General features: G+C 43.4%; 1 protein-coding gene across 5 annotated transcripts in view; it reads left to right on the top strand.

Moving 5' to 3' along the window:
* The window catches only part of PNCK (pregnancy up-regulated nonubiquitous CaM kinase), a 104,426-nt gene that overhangs the window by 76,970 nt on the left and 7,148 nt on the right, over positions 1–20,308 (top strand). For all 5 annotated transcript variants that reach the window (XM_030194070.1, XM_030194068.1, XM_030194069.1 and 2 more), the window contains 2 exons: positions 11,994–12,081; positions 17,752–17,847. In XM_030194070.1, coding sequence (XP_030049930.1) covers positions 11,994–12,081; positions 17,752–17,844 — 181 coding nt within the window. In that variant the 3' untranslated portion in view covers positions 17,845–17,847. The remainder of the gene's footprint in view (positions 1–11,993; positions 12,082–17,751; positions 17,848–20,308) is intronic.

The following is a 20,308-nucleotide window of genomic DNA, read 5'->3' as shown; positions in this document are numbered from 1 at the left end:
AAGCTCAAAAATCCTCTTCATCCAATTATTTACTGATAAGAAATATGGACCATCAGGAGTACAACAACATAAGCATTGTCATACTGGGACGGACTGAAGGTCCATCAAACCTAGTATCCTGTTGCCAACAGTGGCCAATCCAGATCCAGGTACCTGGCAAGATTCCAGTAAAACAGATTTTATGTTGCTCATCCTAGAAATAAGCAGTGGATTTTCCCAAGTCCAAATTTTCCAAACCTTTTTTAAACTCTGCTAAGCTAACTGCTGTTACCATGTTCTTTAGCAAAGAATTCCAGTCCCCAATTACACTTCGGGTGAAGAAATATTTTCTTTGATTTGTTTTAAATTTACTACATAGTAGCTTCATTGCTAGCCCTCTGGAAAGAGTAAACAAGAGGCAGGGCTGGTGGTTGGGTGGTGGGGATAGTGCTGGGCAGACTTATACGGTCTGTGCCAGAGCCGGTAGTGGGAGGCGGGGCTGGTGGTGGGGAGGCGGGGATAGTGCTGGGCAGACTTATACGGTCTGTGCCAGAGCCGGTAGTGGGAGGCGGGGCTGGTGGTTGGGAGGCGGGGATAGTGCTGGGCAGACTTTTACGGTCTGTGCCTTGAAAAAGACAGGTACAAATCAAGGTAAGGTATACACAAAAAATGGCACATGTGAGTTTATCTTGTTGGGCAGACTGGGTGGACCGTGCAGGTCTTTTTCTGCCGTCATCTACTATGTCTATGTTACTATGTCTATGTCTACCCATTCCATTCCACTCAGTATTTTATAGACCTCTATCATATCTCCCCTTAGCCATCTCTTCTCCAAGCTGAAAAGTCCTAGTCTTTTTAGCCTTTCCTCGTAAGAAAGTCGTCCCATCTCCTTTATCATTTTTGACACCACTCCCCTGTACTTTTTCTAATTCTGCTATATCTTTTCTGAGATGTGATGACCAGACTTGAACACAATATTCAAGGTGCAGTTGCACCATGGAGCGATACAAAGGCATTATAATATTCTTTGTTTAGTTCTCCATTCCTTTCCTAATAATTCCTAAAATTCTATTTGCTTTCTTAGCTGCCAGTGCACACTGAGTGGAGGGTAGCTATAGTTTGGGTTTCTCTTTCCCACTTGCTCACATTAAATGTCACCTGCCATTTTGGATGCCCAATCTCCCAGTCTTCTAAGGTCCTCTTGCAATTTTTCACAATCCTCTTGCGATTTAACAACTTTGAATAACTTTGTGTCGTCAAATAATTTAATTACCTCACTAGTTACTCCCACCTCTAGGTCATTTATAAATATGTTAAAAAGCAGCGGTCCCAGTACAGACCCCTGAAGAACCTCACTATCTACCCTCCTCCATTGAGAATACTGACCATTTAACCCTACGCTCTGTTTTCTATCTTTGAACCAGTTTTTAATCCACAATAGGATACTTGTTCTTCACAATCTGTGCTAAACTCGTTGAAAAACAGCTCCAGTTAATGTTGATATAGCCAGCCTTGCTGAATGTTAATTATGAGGGCCAACAGCTCCGACACTTCTGCAAAAGCGGTGGATTGGCTCAATCTCACATACACAATGGAGGAGTGCCTCCCTGATCCTCAAGGATGAAAAAGAATCAAGCCTAGGGGTAAATGGCGCTGACCCCTCCCCCCCTACACACAAACGCTACTCTATAAGGCATGCCTAAAGTTCATGTGTAAATTTAGGCATGACCATTTGCATCAATGAAAACATGGTGCAAATACCCACGCCTAAATTTACGCATGGAGCCCTGTTACTCTATAATTACACGTGTAACTCAAAGTCACATCCCATTCCACCCCAAAACACCCATGACCATCCCTTTCCACGCCCTCATTTTCAGGCCACATGTAAAGTTTAGGCGCGGATCCCATGCCTAACTTTACATGCATAACACCCAATTAAATCTAATTAGTGCCGATACTTGTTAAAAACCCAATTATTGGTACTAATTGGTTCGTTATCCTATTAAATTGCTCGTGCAAATCGGGACTGTGCCTAAATTTGTGCACGCAATTTTCTGCGATTTTATAGAATCAGGGGGCTAATATCTTGGGGGAGCAGATTAGGGGCATGAAAGTTAATGGGGGGGGGGGGGGGGGGTGTAAGGCTCAAGTTTTGTGTAGGTCGCCTATTATACTTCTACTGACCCTCAATTCTCTCTACCCAACTCCAACCCATCCCACACATATTCTTTGATTTCTAGACCCTTACCACAGTTAACGTGTTAAAGGTTTTTTTTACAAGTCAATTTATTTCCACAGGTGAATAACCCTGAATTTAACAATAGACTACTTGTATTTCTTTTACAGTCACTGAAAAACTAACATAAAGTACACCAAATAGATTTAAGGGACTTTAAATTATATCATACACCCTCCATCACAACATTAACTGCTCAATATTAGGGTGCAAACAGCAGTCTAGTAACAAGAAAGTATATGTGTGCACTTGATGCAAAGTGCTCCTGGCCCTCAGAGAATGAGTAGGTGCCTGCTTTCCTTTATAGAACACTAATCTAACTGAGTATTTGTGCACTTATGTGCTTAGGCACAATCGCTTACACTAGCTATAGAACTGGTGTAAATCATCACACCTTTGTGCCAGAGATTCACACTTAACTGATAGTATTCTATAAGTGATGCATGCATGTGAGAGTCTCACCCACATGCCACCCAGTCTCCACCTATGTACCTGAATACCTACTGTAGCTGAATGTGACTCACCTTGGAAAAAAGGTGTAAGCTCAATGCTAAATAAATAACTTTGTGTATACCTACCTGTTAAATATGTACTATGAAAGATAGGCATGTATTTAAAGAATAGCGCTTAGGCAGCATTCAGACATACACACACATATATGTTAGTATTCTAAACATTTATGTGATAATCTCCGTGTAAATGTTAGCACTGTTTCTATAAAATTACCCCCTTAAAAGTGTTTAATCAATTCCAAGCTTTGGCCTTTCTTTTTTCTACACAACACTTACAGCATCTACCTTCTCATCCCCATGCCACCCCTTGGCACCTACCAGGACATCTATGATGGTCTCCTGCCCTCTAATAGTAGTCTCAGTGTGGAAGTTATCAAGGTGTGGTAAATGGTGAGCTTTTGCCGCACCTTGAATTACCACAGGAGTCACTAACCTGCACCATATTGACTGAACGTGTTGGTAAGGGCAGAAGCGACTAGGGATCGCTCTTGCCTGGGGAACCACTAGACCACCATACATCTGTTCAGGTAGGCCCAGGGGATCCAGGGTGGGTGTCTTTTTTTTTTGGGGGGGGGGTTCAGGTGTTAAGGAGGGGTTGAGGTATGTTTGGGGGAGTCAGGTGATAATCTGGAGGGGTTGCCCTAGCTTTGCAAGCATTTTTGCATGTTTTGCATCTCATTATTATTTACCCCATGGTGACTTAACTAACACTGTGTAGAGCAAGACCACCTGTATTAGTGCTTCTTGTCACGTTAAGGGGAAAATAAAGTGGATTATTGGCCTGACACAGCTTGATAACTTTCCCCCTTAGTGACTCCAGCAGTAATTGACAGTAAATGGGCCTTTGAAAGGCAATTTTGTAACTGAGCACAAGGCGCATATGAGTGCAGAGAACAGTGGGGAGATCTGGTCAAGCACACCTGAGTTTAAAAAGTGGTTAGACACGTTTTTGGAGTCCATAAACTGTTATTAGCCATGTAGGCCTGGGACAGACACTGCCTATCTCTGGGTCTGAGCAGTAAGGAACAGATCTGTTCCTTGGAATCTTATAGATACCTGTGATCTGGATTTGCCACTGATAGAGAAAGGATGCTGGGCTTGATGAACCTTTGGTCTGACCCAGTGTGCCAGTTCTTACATTGTAGGCATGTTGTGGGGTGGGGTTAGGTCAGCAGAGGTAACATCAATCCCCCATGTCTACTTCTCCGCACATAAAGAGTGACAGTTTTCAGACTGCTGGAAATTGCCCTCAGAGTGATCAACAGAACGCAAAAAGAATAAAAACTTGTAGAACTGAAAATGCTTCCAAGCTTCCCCTCACCTTCCAAAGAGAAAAGTCCATATACAGCTCCATATACTTTCTTTATTAAGATCGACCTTCCAGCCAGGAATGGGTCCAAATCTTCTCGAACATATCTCAGTCTTCACCTTCCCAATTGCAAAGGTCTCAAATATAAAACCTACTACGCGTCCAACTTCTCCGTTAAAGGCAGCCAACTCTGGAACGCCATACCAAGACACATCCGAACAACCAACGAACACCTACCCTTCCGAAAGCTGCTGAAAACTTACCTCTTCAAACAAGCATATCCAAAGGACCCAACTTAAATCACGAACTTAATCCACACCACGGACACTACCAATACCTCGATACATCCCTCCCTCATGTCATACCCCACACAACTATGCTATTTCTGTGACACTTTGTACCTAACATTGTAAGCTGCACTGAACCTGCCACTGAGCGGGAAAGAGCGGGGTATAAATGCTACAAATAAAATAAATAAATTGATTGGAGGTGTCCATCTAGTCTAGAAGCAGTCCCACTTCTCTTTTAAGGAACAGATTATTTCCCCTACTCATTCCCAATAGGTGTGTATATTGGGGGGGGGGGAGGGGTGCTTCCAGTCTGTGCTGTGTTGAATTTAGGAGACAGCAGCAGCTGCAAAGATTACATCCCGCTAAGCCTCTCTGTCCCCTCCCAAACTCAGCAGAAACCACTTGGGACAGAGATTCATTTCCAACCCACAGACAGCCTAAATACTTGGACCCATTCTATCCCAAAAATGTCACCTCGATCCCACTCTTGCCAGTTGTAGTTAAATTTATCCGGAAAGCCTCAGCTTCTCCAACAGTTAGGACAGAGGCCACCATTCACCCTCGCCATCTGGCGTGGCATCATCGTGTATGTTTGCTTCAGGACTTTACATTGCAGCTGTCTGACAGCCATAGCAAATAAATATTTACTTTCATATTTATATAGTCTGCTCGGTTGTTTTGACTCCAGCTGCTCCCACAACCATTTATTCCAGGCCACCTTCTGCGGGCAAATCTTATGCCAGTATGTCTCAGTAAGCAAGCTGTAGTCTAGAGGTTAACCTCTGGGTAGATGGTTCCAAAGAGGCCAGTCTCCAACTCACTTAACTCTCTTTGGATACTTTTGCAAAGGATGTGAAGTATGTGAAAGGAGGGAGAAATAACCTGCCTTTCCTCAATCCTTTCCTATGTGGGAGAAGAAGATTCTATCCTGATACAGCTGTGCTCAGTGCAGTAAAGCTTCTCCTCCCACCCCCCCCCCCCCCACCCCCCAGTTTACTAATCCCCTATACCCAGGCTCAGAAAAGGGGAAGGATCTTGCTCTATGGAAAAGTATATTTCTCACTGATCCAGTCGTTGTTGTCACGATCTTCCAAAGACTGACCCCGCAACTTCCTGGACTCTATACCCAATACTAAGAAAGATGACTCCAAATTCATTTTAAATGCCCCAAAACCTCAGAAAATTCTTCAATCTCTTCCCATAGAGGGGACATTTCCTGTTGTTGCAATACCCGTCTCCGAAGGGTATTGGTTTAAAAAAGTTATTTTCCTCTAGTTTCCCATTTTTAGCATCACACACTTGGAATACTCTGTCAGTACAAGTTCGAACAATTATTAATTATTACTTTTGTACAGGAAGTCTTTGAAAGCTTTTCCGTTCAGGAAATTTTTATCAGGCTAGTTTTCTTTTATAATGTTATATAGTTTGATTTTATTGTTACTCGTGTAAATCTCTGGGTCTTGTCCAGACTTCTTGTTTACTGTTATCTGCACAGAACTTTTGGTTGTAGTGGAATATAAGAATATTTTGATTTGTATTGTATTGTGTTGTATATAGAGAACTGCGGATACTTCACACTAAAGTATAATCCACACACATAGTTATGTTGTTTTCTGTTCATCCTGTAACTAGCTTAATATTCCCAAGGCAAATGGCTCTTAAGGCTAACATGAGCAGTCTGCGGAGTCCTGTGTGGAAAGAGAATAGAAGCAAAACAAAACTTAGTGGCGCTTAGATGAACTCCAGTAATTGGGAAATAAGACCAGCACTGAGCAGACTTCTACAGTCTGTGCCCTGATTACTGCTAGACACATTGGATGGGCTGATGTGGGCTTTGATGGCAACTCCAGTAGATGGGGAGTAGGTGGTCCAATGCCGGGCGGATTTTTACAGTCTTTATTTGTTTGTGTGGACATTGAATATTATTGTTTTTAACATTCGTTGTTTATAATATAATTTATATATGGATTTTTATTGTCATGGTTCATCAGACTTCATTAATGTGAATTCATTTATTATTGTTTTATTATTATTTTATGGAATTTGATTGCATGCACATTTGTTATCATTGTTTTTAATTTTCATGAATTACAATATAATTTATATGTGAATTTTTTATTATCACGTTCTATCATACTTTATTAATGTGAATTGATTTATGATTATATTTTATACTTTTATTGAATTTGATGTCTTATTATTTTAAATGATCTTCTGTGTATTTCATATTATGGTGCTATTATGTATGTATGTTTTTTTATTTTGTAGTTCTTTTTACCCCTGACGCAGCCTGAGGGCGAAACGTGGCCACGTCGGGTAACTGTTGTTATAAACCACTTCTCTTGTTACCCTCTTGTTTTGTTTTTTTATTTTTTGATCTGCTTTTTTGTTGTTTTTGAAAATGGCAAGGACAGATCAAGATCAAGAATATGTATACTCTCTCTCTATATATATATTTGGATTTATTTACCGCCTTTTTGAAGGAATTCACTCAAGGCGGTGTACAGTAAGAACAGATCAAACATGAGCAATAGGCATTTATAGCAGTAAAAATATTCAAACAATAATACAAAGTATGGCATCATACAGTACTTACAATGTCAACACAATACATAATAGAACATTTTAATTGATAGTGAAGGGTAAAGAAAAGATGTAACATATAGATAGGCAAGAGAGTAAGAAGAGTTAGAAAGTAAGGTGATTAATTTAAAGAAAGTTGCTTATGTTGCAAGTTTGAACATCAAAATGTACAACACTTGCTACAAGTTTATCTTATTTGGCCAACTGAATGGACCATCTGCCATCATCTACTATGTTACTGTGTTACTATGTCCTCCTGTGACGTTCAAAAGATGCAGATTTAGTACCATTCACTGGAATCACTGCCAAGGGCCTGCACCCATATTAAAAAGTTCCAGAACTCTGGGTCCAATTTTGCCCAATTATAAACTCAATGTCTTTTCACCAATCTCCCCCCACCCCCCCCATGTCAGATTTTGTCCCATTCCATTAAATGTTCAGAGAGTTACTTTAGCCCCAGATAGATAGACAGATATTCTCGAACCCTTATGCATAATTTCTATCCAACATCCCTTGGATTGGAAAGAATACAGTTAGTTGGGAATCTGTTTCAGAGCATGTGGAGATTAGAGTTAGTAGGTACAGAAGGAATTGGATATCCTGGCCTGAGTTCCAAGCCAGAGGAGACTAGAGTGAGAAAAAAGGGGTTTTCAGAGAGAGAGCTTGCTGAAGTGTCCAGGAGAGTGAAACCTTGGATCTCAGAGGAACCAGAGGAGGAGTTTGGGGTTTCCAGCTTGGAGAAAAGATGGCTGAGGGGAGATATGATAGAGGTATATCAAATAATGAGTGGAGTGGAACGAGTAGACATGAATTGCTTGTTTACTCTTTCCAAAAATACTAGGACTAGGAGGCACACAATGAAGCTACAAAGTAGTACATTTAAAACAAATCAGAGAAAATATTTCTTCACTCAACGTGTAATTAAACTCTGGAATTCATTGTCACAGATTGTGGTAAAAGCAGTTAGCTTAGTGGGGTTTAAAAAAGGTTTGGATATCTTCCTAAAAGAAAAGTCCATCAGCTATTATTAAAATAGACTTGGGGAAAATCCAGTGCGTCTGCATTCCTGTGTACTAAGGGATCCTGTTATCAAGTTGCAGTAAAAAGGGGCCTGTTTTTGACGTGTTTTTTGTTTTTGAACAGAAATGGCAATGCGGTAAGTGAACCACTTGCCGTTCAGCCATTTTTTTTGGGGGGGGGGGGGGAGGCCTTACTGCCACCCATTGAGGTAGGGGCTCCTGCGCTAACCTGGTGGTAATCGGGTAGCGATTACCACCAGGGCTACAAAAATAGAACATATTTTTGCAGCGCCAAAAAATGGCGCACGCTGGGGTTGGAAACTACCGCCGGGCTCCAGCAGTTGCTCCAGATTGGCACGCAGCAAGCTCATTGCCGCGTGTCAACCCTTTAGCAAAAAAAGGCCCCTAACTGTCACGTGATTAACACATGAGCACTTACCGCCTAAAACATAGATGGCGGTGAGGGCTCATCTGCTAATGGCAAGATTAATTCGGAAAATGGGAAATCTGGCTGCACTAAAAATGGCCTTAGAGTGCAGGAAAGACCCTCATAAGGGCACGCTGAGGCCACTGTTTCCAACAGCTTAGTAAAATAACCCCGCTGTAAGTTATGTGCACCGTTGTTGAATAGCACAGAGGCGACCTGTTGACCCTTACGCATGTCAGTACTAGCATTTTATTCATTTACGCCCACAAGGAGCGAATAAATGCGGCACCTAGTTCACAGCATTGCCCTTCAACCAGGGGCGTAGCTACGTGGGGCCACGGGGGAATGGGCCCCTGTGGATTTGGCCCTGGACCCCCCGCCACCAACCCCTTCGACCCCTCCTCCCGCCGCCAACCCTCCCCCGCCACCGTCGGGTACTTATAATTGGAACTGTAATTCAACATCATTTACTTAACAATAGGATTACTCTCTTCCTATACCGTATTGTTTAATTTTAATTTGCAATCCATGTTCAATATGTGATACCATTTGTATATTTTCCCTTTTTTTACCCGACTGTTCGTTTAGCATTCATGTTCTATATATATTACCAATTGTATATGTATTCTGAAATGACGTAAGTCATGACAGAAAAATTGTAAGCCACATTGAGCCTGCAAATAGGTGGGAAAATGTGAGATACAGGGGCGTAGCCAGAAAAACAGATTTTGGGTTGGCCTAGGCAAGAAGTGGGTGGGCACCAAGTGTTCCCCCTCCCCCCCCCACCACCAAAAAAATATCTCAGCTGGCGGGAAAATGCTTCTTTCCACCTTGACAGTCTGCAGCAGGTATGGGCTGAAAAATGAGCATTTTCAGGTGCCAGTATCATGGAGAGTAGCGTTTTCATTACCATCAGGGGGAAGTCTTCAGCTGGCCGAGCTTGGGATCCCCACCAGCTACCACTAAACGTGTGCTACTGTTGGGTGGGCCTGAGCCCTAAATGGGTGGGCCCTGGCCCATCCAGGCCCACCTGTGGCTATGCCACTGGTGGGATACAAATGCAACAAATAAATAAATAAATAAATAAACCCCGCCAGCCGAAGTCCTTTTCTCTAGTGCAGCCGCATTGCTGAACTGCAATGGCAGGCTTCTGTTTCTGTGAGTCTGACGTCCTGCACGTATGTGCAGGACGTCAGACTCACAGAAACAGAAGCGTGGCCTTGCAGATCAGCAACGTGGCCGTGCCGGAGAAGAGGACTTCGGCTGGCGGGGGTTGGGGACCCCAGCCTGCAAAGGTACCCGACGGCAGCAGCAGCGGGGGAGGGTTGGCAGCAGCGGGAAGAGGAGGTCGAAAGGGTTGGCACTGGGGGGGGTCAAAGGTGGTGGCGGCGGTGGCGGCGGGGAGGTCAAAAATGGCAGGGGGCGGGTCGGCGGCGCTGGGGGTGGCTAAAATGTGCCCCCTCACCTCAGGCTCTGGACCCTCCTCCTGCCAAAGTCTGGCTACGCCCCTGCCTTTAACACAACACAATTAAATTTTGTATACTGCATATGCTGCGAGGTTCAATGCGGTTCACATTACAATCTAACCGAACATAAATTGGGGATTCCAAAGCAATAAAGAATTACATCGAAATCGCAGTTAACTCAAATATTTCATTAAAAAGATGAGCCTTTAAATATTTCTTAAATTTTAAGAAGAAGCTGATTTTGCTTAATCAGATTGGAAGAGAATTCCAAGTGTGTACAATTAAATACGATAGTGAAGCATTATAGGCTGTCTTGGAAGAATATGGATCAGGAAAATAGCCAACATAAGCATTCCTATTAGACTTTTGGACCCCCTCACTGGAAGAATATAGAATGCTACTAAGATAGGGTGAAGCGAGACCCAGCAAGATTTTATCAGCAGTTGCACAAGTTTTAAATTCGATTCTAGCCGCAACAGGAAGCCAGTGCAAGGATTTCAAAAATAGTGTAATTCTATCTTGAGAGTGAGCTGAAAAAAATGAGCCTGACAGCAGTATTTTGGATTGATTGTAATTTAATTCGCTGCTGTCTTGAATTACCAGCAAAAAATAGATTGCAGTAGTCTAGTGGTGAAATCAACAGGCTCTGTACTACCAGCCTAAAAGCCTGAGGCTCTAATAAGGCTGTTTCCTCATTAAAAGAAAGGACTTCTCAACCAAAGATGATATTTGTGAATCTGATGTCAGTACACTATTAAATAGTACACCTAATATTTTCAATTGAGGCTCAAAAATGGAATCGTAAACCATCAAAGCAAAGAAAAGCATCATTTAGATTATGATCTGATCAGCCAATTAGCATGAACTTGGTTTTATTTTTGTTCAGTTTCAGAAAGTGATCAGCAATCCATTTTTCAAGTAATTTTATACAGTTTCCTATGTGATCTGTTGTAGCAGTGGGTGTGTTATCCACAGGTATTATTATTGTGACATCATCCGCAGAAGAAAAAAAATCTTAAACCCTGCCAATGCTATATAAATAGCCCAAAGTAGCTAAATTATTTCCCTATAAATGCAACTGCATGAATGTTTCTCTTAAATCTAACTGCAGAAATCTGTCTGGTTAGAGCTAATCAGATAGTCAGCTGCAACCTTAGCCCATCAACATAAAATGGGCTTCTTAGCAGCTAATGTACCTGAGGCCAGGAGCGGCCCAAGGCCAGCCCTGTCCTCGCCCGTACCCGGTCTGGCATCTTCCCCCTTCCCTCCTCAACCCTGTTCCCCATGTTTACCTTATTTTTTTTCTTTTTCAAAAGGCGGCAGTGGCATTCTCATAAGCTGTCCTGCTGCAGAGACACTGGCACCGCAGTGGGAGAAGAGGACAGTGCCGGCAGCATGGCAGCCTATGGGAATCGCTGCTGCTGCCGCTGCCACTGCCGCCTTTTGGAAATTAAAAACATATGGTGTACATGGGGAAGAGGGTTGAGGAGGGTAGGGGAGTGTGCTGCTCCTGGCGAATGCCACCTGAGTCTTCCTCCTCTGTTGCTCTAATGGTAAGGCCACCATTGCCTAAAGCAGTGGAAGGTTAGTGACTTGCTCAAGTCCCAAGGAATTTGAACTCTGGCTTCCTTGGTTCTCAGCTCACTCCTCTAATCATTAATCTGTTCCTCTACTCAAGGTTTATTTATTATGGCGTTGTATATTATATTTTTATTAACTTGCTGTAAACTGCTTTCTCTTTTGGCAAATAACACAACTATAAATGTTTAAAGAAAATTGAAGTGAATAAAGCATTCATGGTGTTTTGGCACCATCTTCTGGCAGATATGACTCCTGACTAGGAATGATCGGAATCTGTGTGTGAATCTATGTTTTTACACATGATCTTCTGCCTCTTATTTCAACTTTGCTCCCCCCTCTTTTTGGTGATACATTTTCATGCCTTTCAAACAGGCAAATGTATGGTTACCTGACCAATTTATTCATTGCATGTACACCACTTTGTTACTATCAAAATCCTATAAATAAGTACCTGTATGTACTATGTAAATCACTTTGAATGTAGTTGCAAAAACCACTGAAAGACGATATAGCAAGTCCCATTTTCCCATTCGCCCTCCCTTCAAATAAATTAATGAATAAAATCCTATTCTCTCTCTCCTCCGGCAGGATTTCTGGTGACACAGCTCTGGAAAGGGATATTCATGGCTCAGTCAGTGAACAGATCCAGAAGAACTTTGCACGAAGCCAGTGGAAGGTGAGGAGGTGAAAGAAACAGCTATTAGGGAGTAGTCAGCGAAAAAGTAAACCATATGGGTGTGTGAGTTGCTGCTTCTGCTTGGTGGCTTATTATTCCCTTCATTTCCTTGAGGCATTGCTTACCTGGCCTACCTCAGAGATGGAGAAGAGGAAGGTTAAGCAGCTGCAGCTGGTTTCGGCACCCATCTGATTGCCCATGCCATGGGCCGATGGATAGCTTGATCCCGGTATATTTGCAATAGATACCAAAGGGGGCAGAAGTGGAGCACCTCTTCGCAGAGCTTGGAGTATCATTGAGCTCCAGTGGTCGCTGTACTGTGCCCCAATCCATAGACTTCTCAAATGATGATTCCGGAATACCTCAGCAGCCAAAACAGGTTAAGGAAGAGAGACGTTGAGGGCAGATGATCAGGCCATGTTGTGCTGGATCATTCTCCTGTTGGACCTGGGAATGATCAAATTAAGTACTAGAAGCAGGTAGGAGAGCTGGGAATTTAGGGCTGGTGCTACTTCTTCAAATAAAGCTTCAGGTTTCAGGTCCTAGTGGCCGAGAACCAGAACTGCCTGGAGGACGGAAGGCAGCCCCAGAGGATAGCTGAGAGGGCATTTCTAGAATTAAGGCTACTATTTATGGCTCCATTTATGGGACTTCTGAGCAGTGGCATAGCCACAGGTGGGTCTGGGTGGGCCGGGGCCCACCTACCTAGGGCTCAGGCCCACCCAACAGTAGCACATGTTTAGCGGTAGCTGGTGGAGATCCCAAGCCCAGCCAGCTCAAGATTTCCCCCTGATGGTAACGAAAACACTACTCTCCACAATAACGGCACCTGCGCATGCTCAGTTTTCAGTGCATGCCTGCTGCAGACTGCCAAGATGGAAAGAAGCGTTTTCTCACCAGCTGAGATATTTTTGGGGTGGTGGTTGGGGTGGGGGGAGACTTCTTGCCTAGGCCCACCCAAAAGCTGTTGTCTGGCTACGCCCCTGCTTCTGAGTTCACAAGGCGAACAGGGGCTAAACTAAAAGTGAGCAAGATGATAGATTGAGAGAGCTGGAGGGATGTGTTTAGATTGTAAGCTCTGTCGAGCAGGGACTGTCTCTTCATGTTCAAGTGTACAGCGCTGCGTACGTCTAGTAGTGCTATAGAAATGATAAGTAGTAGTAGTAGAATTTGGGAACACAGCTGGCTATGGTCCAGAAGTCTAGGACTGCCTTTAAGGACAGTTTGACCTTCCATTTCAAATTAGAGGCCTTTGAGAATCTGAGCAGAAATAGGAATTTGAGACTATTACATTTTCCCAAGATGAGGTTTTTGGCCCCCAAAGAGCTGTGGCTTATGTATGGGAGATATTTTCAAAAGCAGAAAACTTGAGAAAGTTGCTTTTTCCAAGCTGTATTATCTCCTGAAGATAGAAAATGAGGTGGAAGGAGCTGTGGACTCTGTCCTCTCAGAGTCATCTTCTGATAAGATCTCAGGCAGAGGTGATTGCTGTTTTCTCTGTGTAGTCTGATAAGGTCTGATAAGCCTCTTTTGCTTAAAGATAAGTTTTAAATTTAGTGATGTTTTTCTCTTTGTGACCAAAGTTTGACAACGTTTCCTGATGTAGCAAAAAGAACTGAGGTTCGGAGTTAAGCCTTTCTTCAGCTTCGCAGGGTGTGGTGGCTTTGGGTGCCACTTTGTTTTTTCCGGTTTCCCTAGTTACAGCTTTCTGGATCCACTGCATGTGGAATCATTTCTTGCAAGCAACAGTGAGAGCGACTCCTGAGGAAATCAGAAAGTCATGGGACAGGAGGCAGCATCTTATTGTGGATTATGAACTAGCTAGAAGACAGAGAGTAGGGTTAAATGGTCAGCATTCTCAATGGAAAAGGGTAAATAGTGGGGTTCCCCAGAGGTCTGTGCTGGGACCATTGATTTTTTTTTTTTTTCAATTTATTTATTAATTTTCAATTTTTAACAAGATTACACTTGTTTTGAAATACAGCAATAATTACATTAACAGAAATTCAATAATTTCCCATATAAGCAATTAAAACTAAAAAGAAATTAATACATATTGTCATAGACATATATTTTAAGCTTCCTTAGACCACATTTAATCCTGAGGCGAACAGAGTTAGGGAAGAAATTTTAAATTGAACTTATATAAAGAAAATAGGTGGTGCAAATATTCCCAAATTATTTAACTATTAAATTTGTTTAGAATCTAGAAATGATTTTAGACTATCTGGTGAGAAAAAAGTGTATTTGACCTGACCCAACCTAACTAAACATTTACACGGATAGGCAAGAAAAAACATCCCGCCTATTTCCAGTGTTCTTGATTTTAATGCTAGAAAAGCTTTCCTTCTCTGTTGAGTCGATTTTGTAACATCAGGGAAGATTTGTACTTTTATCCCACCAAAACAGGTTTGAAGATTTTTGAAATAAAGTTTCATTATATTGTTCAAGTCCTGTTCGAAAACCAGGGAAACTATCAGGGTGGACCAGTCTGCATTTCCATCCACCGTCTGTTCTAGTATAGCTGAAATATTCTCAATGTCTAAGTTAGAGTGTAATCCATTCTGTTTTTTCCCATTCTCTCCTTTGGGGCTTGAAATGTAATATATCTTGTTAATAGGCGGCATTGCTTCCAGAGGCATTTTTAAAACTTCATTTAAGTATTTTTTAAGTAAATCATAGGGATTAGTCCCAGGGAGTTTGGGAAAGTTCAATAGTCTCAAGTTTAATCTTCTATTGAAGTTCTCAATTTGATCCAGTTTCCTTCGAATATCAGCATTGTCTTTAACCACACTAACTTTAAACTCTTGAAAAGCGTCTGCTTTATTTTGGAAATCAGTCATTTTTTCAGCAATATCCATTTTTAACTGGTCCACCTTTAAATTCAACTCTTGAAACTTTTTTTTTTAAATGTACTCACTTCTCCTGGAGTTTGTTGTAATGTCTCGTCCATTTTTCCCAACATTGTCCAAATCATTGTCAGATTTACCTCTCTCGTAGTTCTTAAAGATGTTTCTTGTACTTTCGGCGTCTTCTCCGGCGCTTCCCGCCCCTCACAAACAGCTTCACCCGAAACACTTCCGGTAGGGCGTCGCTGTTCATCGGGCCTCGTCGTAGACGCCGGGCATGGAGGTCTCACAGTTGCAGGTGGTGAAAGGGATATTTCCTCTCCTAGCAGGGCCTCCGCTTCCCCAGAGGACCCCGCTATAGGATCCGTATCTCCTATTGTTCGGGAAATAGGCGCGAAATAGCGCTCGAGACCAGACTGAGGTACCGTGGGAGTAGAGGTAGGTGGGGGAACTACCTTCATTGTCCCCTTTCTTTTAGTATGTGGCATTCTTCCTCGAGGAAATAATTTTTTTTTACCAAGTCGGGTTCAGAGCTGCTGTTCCGTACAACCTATTGCGCCGCCATCTTAGGTCCGCCCCTTCCCTCGGGACCATTGATTTTTAACATATTTATAAATGATCTTGAAACAGGAATAATGAGTGAGGTGATCAAAGTTACTGATGACACAAAGTTATTCAAATTGTTAAATCACAAGAGGAGTGTGAAAAATTGCAAGAGGACTTTATGAGTCTGGGAGACTGCTCTGAGTGTCCAACTGGCAGATGACATTTAATGTGAGGAAGTGCAAAGTGATGCATGTAGGAAAGAGGAACCCAAACTATAGCACATGATGCAAGGTTTCACATTAGCAGTCACCACCCAGGAAAAGAATTTAGGTGTCATCCTTGAACCCTTTGCTTGGTGTGCAGCAGCGGCTAAGAAAGCAAATTGAATGTTAGGAATTTTTTGTTTTGTTCTCCATTCCTTTCCTAATAATATTATAATGCCTTTATATCACTCCATGGTGCTACCGCACCTTGAATATGGTATGCAATTCTGGTCACCACATCCCAAAAAGGATATAGCGGAATTAGAAAAGGTATAGAGAAGGGCATCAAAAATGATAAAGGGGACGGGATGACTTCCCTATGAGGGAAGGGAAAGGGAATGGGACTTAATATACTGCCTTTCTGTGGTTTTGCAACTACATTCAAGGTGGTTTACATAGTATATACAGGTATTATTTATACCTGGGGCAGTGGAGGGTTAAGTGACTTGCCCAGAATCACAAAGAATTGAAGTGGGAATTGAACCCAGTTCCCCAGGATCCAAGTCTGCTACACCAACCACTAGGCTACTCTTAAGGCTTTTCAGCTTGGAGAAGAGACGGCCAAGGGAAGATATGATAGAGGTCTATAAAATACTGAGTGGAGTGGATGGGTAGACTTGAATTGCTTGTTTACTCTTTCCAAAAATACAAGGACTAGGGGTACACAATGAAGCTACTAAGTAGTAAATTTAAAGCAAATCAGAAAAATATTTCTTTATTCAATGTATAATTAGGGTTTGGAATTTGTTGCCAGAGAATATGGTCAAAGCAGTTAGCATAACAGGGTTTAAAAAAGGTTTGGACACGTTCCTGAAAGAAAAGTCTATAAACCATTATTAAGGAGAACTTGAGAAAATCGACTGCTTATTCCTTGGATAAGCAGCATGGAAGCTATTTACTCTTTTGGGATCTTGCCAAGTACTTGTGATACGTACTTATGAGTATACGTATTCAGCTTTGACTGATGCTAGCTATACAAATAGTGGTGATATTCAGTCGCTCTTCAAATGCTGTTTACATTAGGACAGTTTTTTTTGCTATCTGGATGGCGACTCAATATCACAACTTCATAGCTGGAATGTTCCGCTCCACTCTGGCACTATCTGGATAGCGCTGGGTAAACTGTAAGAATTTTTAGCAGCACTCTCTGTATGCCACCGCTGAAAATTCAAGGATGGGGCCCAGATAGGGCACTTATCTAGATCATGGCTGTTGCTATCCAGCTTTGCATAATATTACCCACAAGGAAGTCTGGCACAAATTTCAGTGGGGGGGGGGGGGGGGGGGATGATTTTTCTTTAGGTAATAATGAAAGTTTTCATTATTGAGACAAACCCCATGGGTTAAATTTACCCACAGTGTTTACAAGACCATACTGAGACATAAGAAATAAGAGTAGGTATATTGGGTCAGACCAATGGTCCATCCAGCTCAGTATCCTGTTTGCCAAACAGTGACCAAGCCAGGTCACAAGTACCTGGCAAAAACCCGAATCGTGGCAACATTCCGCACGACTAGGGTTACCATATGGCTCCAGAAAAAGGAGGACGGATTGAGCCAGCCGGGTTTTACTTCCATTGCTTTAAAGCAATGGAAGTAAAACCCGGAAACCCAGCTGGCTCAATCCGTCCTCCTTTTTCTGGAGCCATATGGTAACCCTACGCACGACAAATCCCAGGGCAAGCAGTTGCTTCCTATGTCTGTCACAATAGCAGACTATGGACTTTTCCTCCAGGAATTTGTCCAAACCTTTTTTAAACCCAGATACACTAACCGCTGTTACCACATCCTCTGGCAAAGCCCCCTATATGCTTACTGCCAAAACCCATATGCACACAAACAGCATTTACACAGGGAAAAACGAGGACACTGAAGCTTTGGACAATGAAACACAGAGACAGCAGGACTTAGGTACCTGAGAGCAGGGCTGTGGGGGAGGGAACTGATGCAGAAGAGATTGCTCATTTAACCAGGTGGGGCACCTTTCATTGTGACTTTCTCCTTTCCTTCAGCGCGCATTCAATGCCACATCCTTCCTGCGTCACATCAGCAAGATGGGACAAAGTGTGGAGAGTGAAGATGCACCAGCGGAGGCTGCGCCATGAGAGGTGAGTGCGGGGAGCCAGGAAGCACAGAGAAAGAGATTTCTTTTTGAATACAAGCAGGATGTGGCTACAGTGGCGTGTTTATACTAGGTACGTGTGTTGCGTACACATCCTCTGTCAGACCTGCCCCCCCTCCCTCCGCCCGTACTTTAAGATCCGCTCTGCTGCAGTCTTCACCTGGGCAGCGACAGCGGTGCTCATAAGCTGCCTGCGGCCTGCACCAGGACCTCCTCCCTGAACCGTCCTGCCCCTTCTGACACAACTCCTTATTTTGTGAAGGGCGGGATGGTTCAGGGAGGAGGTTCCGGTGCAGGCCGAAGGCAGCTTATGAGCACCGCTGTCGCTGCCCAGGTGAAGACTGCAGCAGAGAAGATTTTAAGGTACTGGGGGGGAGGAGGTGGTGTGGGAGACCAGAGGCTGGCACGGGGGTTGGGGGCAATGCACCCCCTGTAAAAAATTCCTGGCTACGCCACTATGTGGCTATAATAAATAGTGTGCACCTTAACCCTTTGGGTTCCTGACACTTTCCTACTGCTCTTTTTAGCTTTGAGCTTAATTACATCTTGCCTGAAACAGCTCTATATGCAGTGATCCATCATTTTTAAACCCCTCCCATCCATCCCTCTTACTGCAGAGAGGCAAGGATCACAGTGCTCTCTGGAACTTGGCTAGCCCAACTGCTAGCCAAGATTAGGTGGTCATCCAGGGCAGCAAAGAGCAGTTGCAGTAAGAGCCCAACGGCCAGACAAACTCAATATGCAGAAAGAGTGAGCAGCTTCAAACGGCATAGTTACCTGCTCAAACATCGTATTACCTATAAAATTCTACTTTTGGTCTTCAAAATAAACTCTGGATCCCCTCCCTTTTTAGCAAGACTATTAACTTCATATGCTCCTGCGCGTGCCCTTCGTTCAGGCCAACTGGACAGTGCCCGAGGGTGCGGAAGCTCTAGGGGGCCCAGAGGCTCTGTCCAGTTGCCCACCGCCGCACACCACAGCCCCCATAGAACCCTGGTAGTGTAGTGGCCACTGCCGCTTTTCTCCCTTGTTGCGCCGCTGTGTTTACAAAATGGCTGCCAAGATTACCATGAAGTCTTGGCAGCCATTTTGTAAACACGGCGCCGTGCCGGTCAGAGTTACAGAGGCAGCAGATGGGCTGGAAAGAGGGGATTTATTTCTTGCCCCCAAAGAAGCCACAGCCACTAGACCACCAGGGCCCTTCAAGGTGGGGGGGGGGGGGAGACAGTGGCAACACATTGGGAGGGAGGAAGCATGGCGGGGGTAGCTGGTGGCTGCGGCAGCAGCATGGCGGAGGGGGGGGGGGGGCAGCAGCAGCAACATGGTGGAGGAGGTAGCAGCAGGATGGCAGGGGAGCCCAGAGTAGTCTCAGTGCCCGGGGGCCCACAGAACTCTCAGTCCGCCCCTGTTTCTTATTCTGAATTTCTAGTTTCTCTCTTGCCTATGTATTTTAGTATTGTAAGCCAAATAGACATTTTTATTGATATGCGGGATGCCAAGTTTTGAATAAACCTTGAAACCTTGATAAGTTACTTTTGGACGTTGCCCTCACTGAGGGTAATTCTATAACCAGGCACTGCAAGTTAAGCGCCTAGATGCAGCGCACCGAGCGCAAATTCTATAACAGCATCTGGGTGGCAAGATTCCATTACAGAATACGTGCAAGTTGTCATCTCCATGCCCGCATTTAGACGTACCCACGTACACCATGTCAATAAATGCAGCACTGTAGAGTGAACTTACAATATTCTGTAATATACACATGGCCTGCCCATGCCCCTCGCATTTATGCGTTTAAGCGGCGTGCATCACTTCTAGAACAGCGCTGAGCATGCGCTTAGCACTTACAGCATAAATGTTATCATTCTGTCATTTTAGCACACACACTCACACAACAATACAATTTAGTATATACAAGTATGAGGGTGAGAGGATGATGCAAATTAGGGGCATGAAAGTCGACGGGGGAGGAGAGCTGAAGGATCGCCTAGGGTGCCCAGTAGCCTTGCACTGACCCAGTGTTAAAGACAGCTGGTAAGTGTCGCTCTGGCATGATTGACAAAATTCTCTCTTTCTCCCTGCTGCTGTGCAGGGGCTAAAAGTACACTTACCAATATTCAGCCAGCAGAATTCAACGGCTTACGTGCTGACCGTCACTGGCTAAATTATTATTATTATTATTTATTGCATTTGTATCCCACAATCCCCCACCTATTGGCTTACATAGTTTTGTAACATTGTCATTACAGGATAACAGATACATTTAGTTTTGTGCAAAGATTAAGTAAGGGAAGAAAGAAGAAGGGAGGGAGTGATTAGGGTGATTATCGAAGTGGGCTTTCTTATCTGATTGGGTTGGTGAGGTGGATTAGTGTGGCTAAAGGTTCTTATTGTAGGCCTTGTTGAAGAGATATGTCTTCAGAGATTTGCGGAAGATAGTTGTTTCG

This window comes from Microcaecilia unicolor, chromosome 2, assembly GCF_901765095.1.
Source record: "Microcaecilia unicolor chromosome 2, aMicUni1.1, whole genome shotgun sequence".
Lineage (NCBI taxonomy): Eukaryota > Metazoa > Chordata > Amphibia > Gymnophiona > Siphonopidae > Microcaecilia > Microcaecilia unicolor.
The sequence above is the reverse complement of the archived record's forward strand: the minus strand, read 5'-3'. Positions and strand labels throughout refer to the sequence as shown.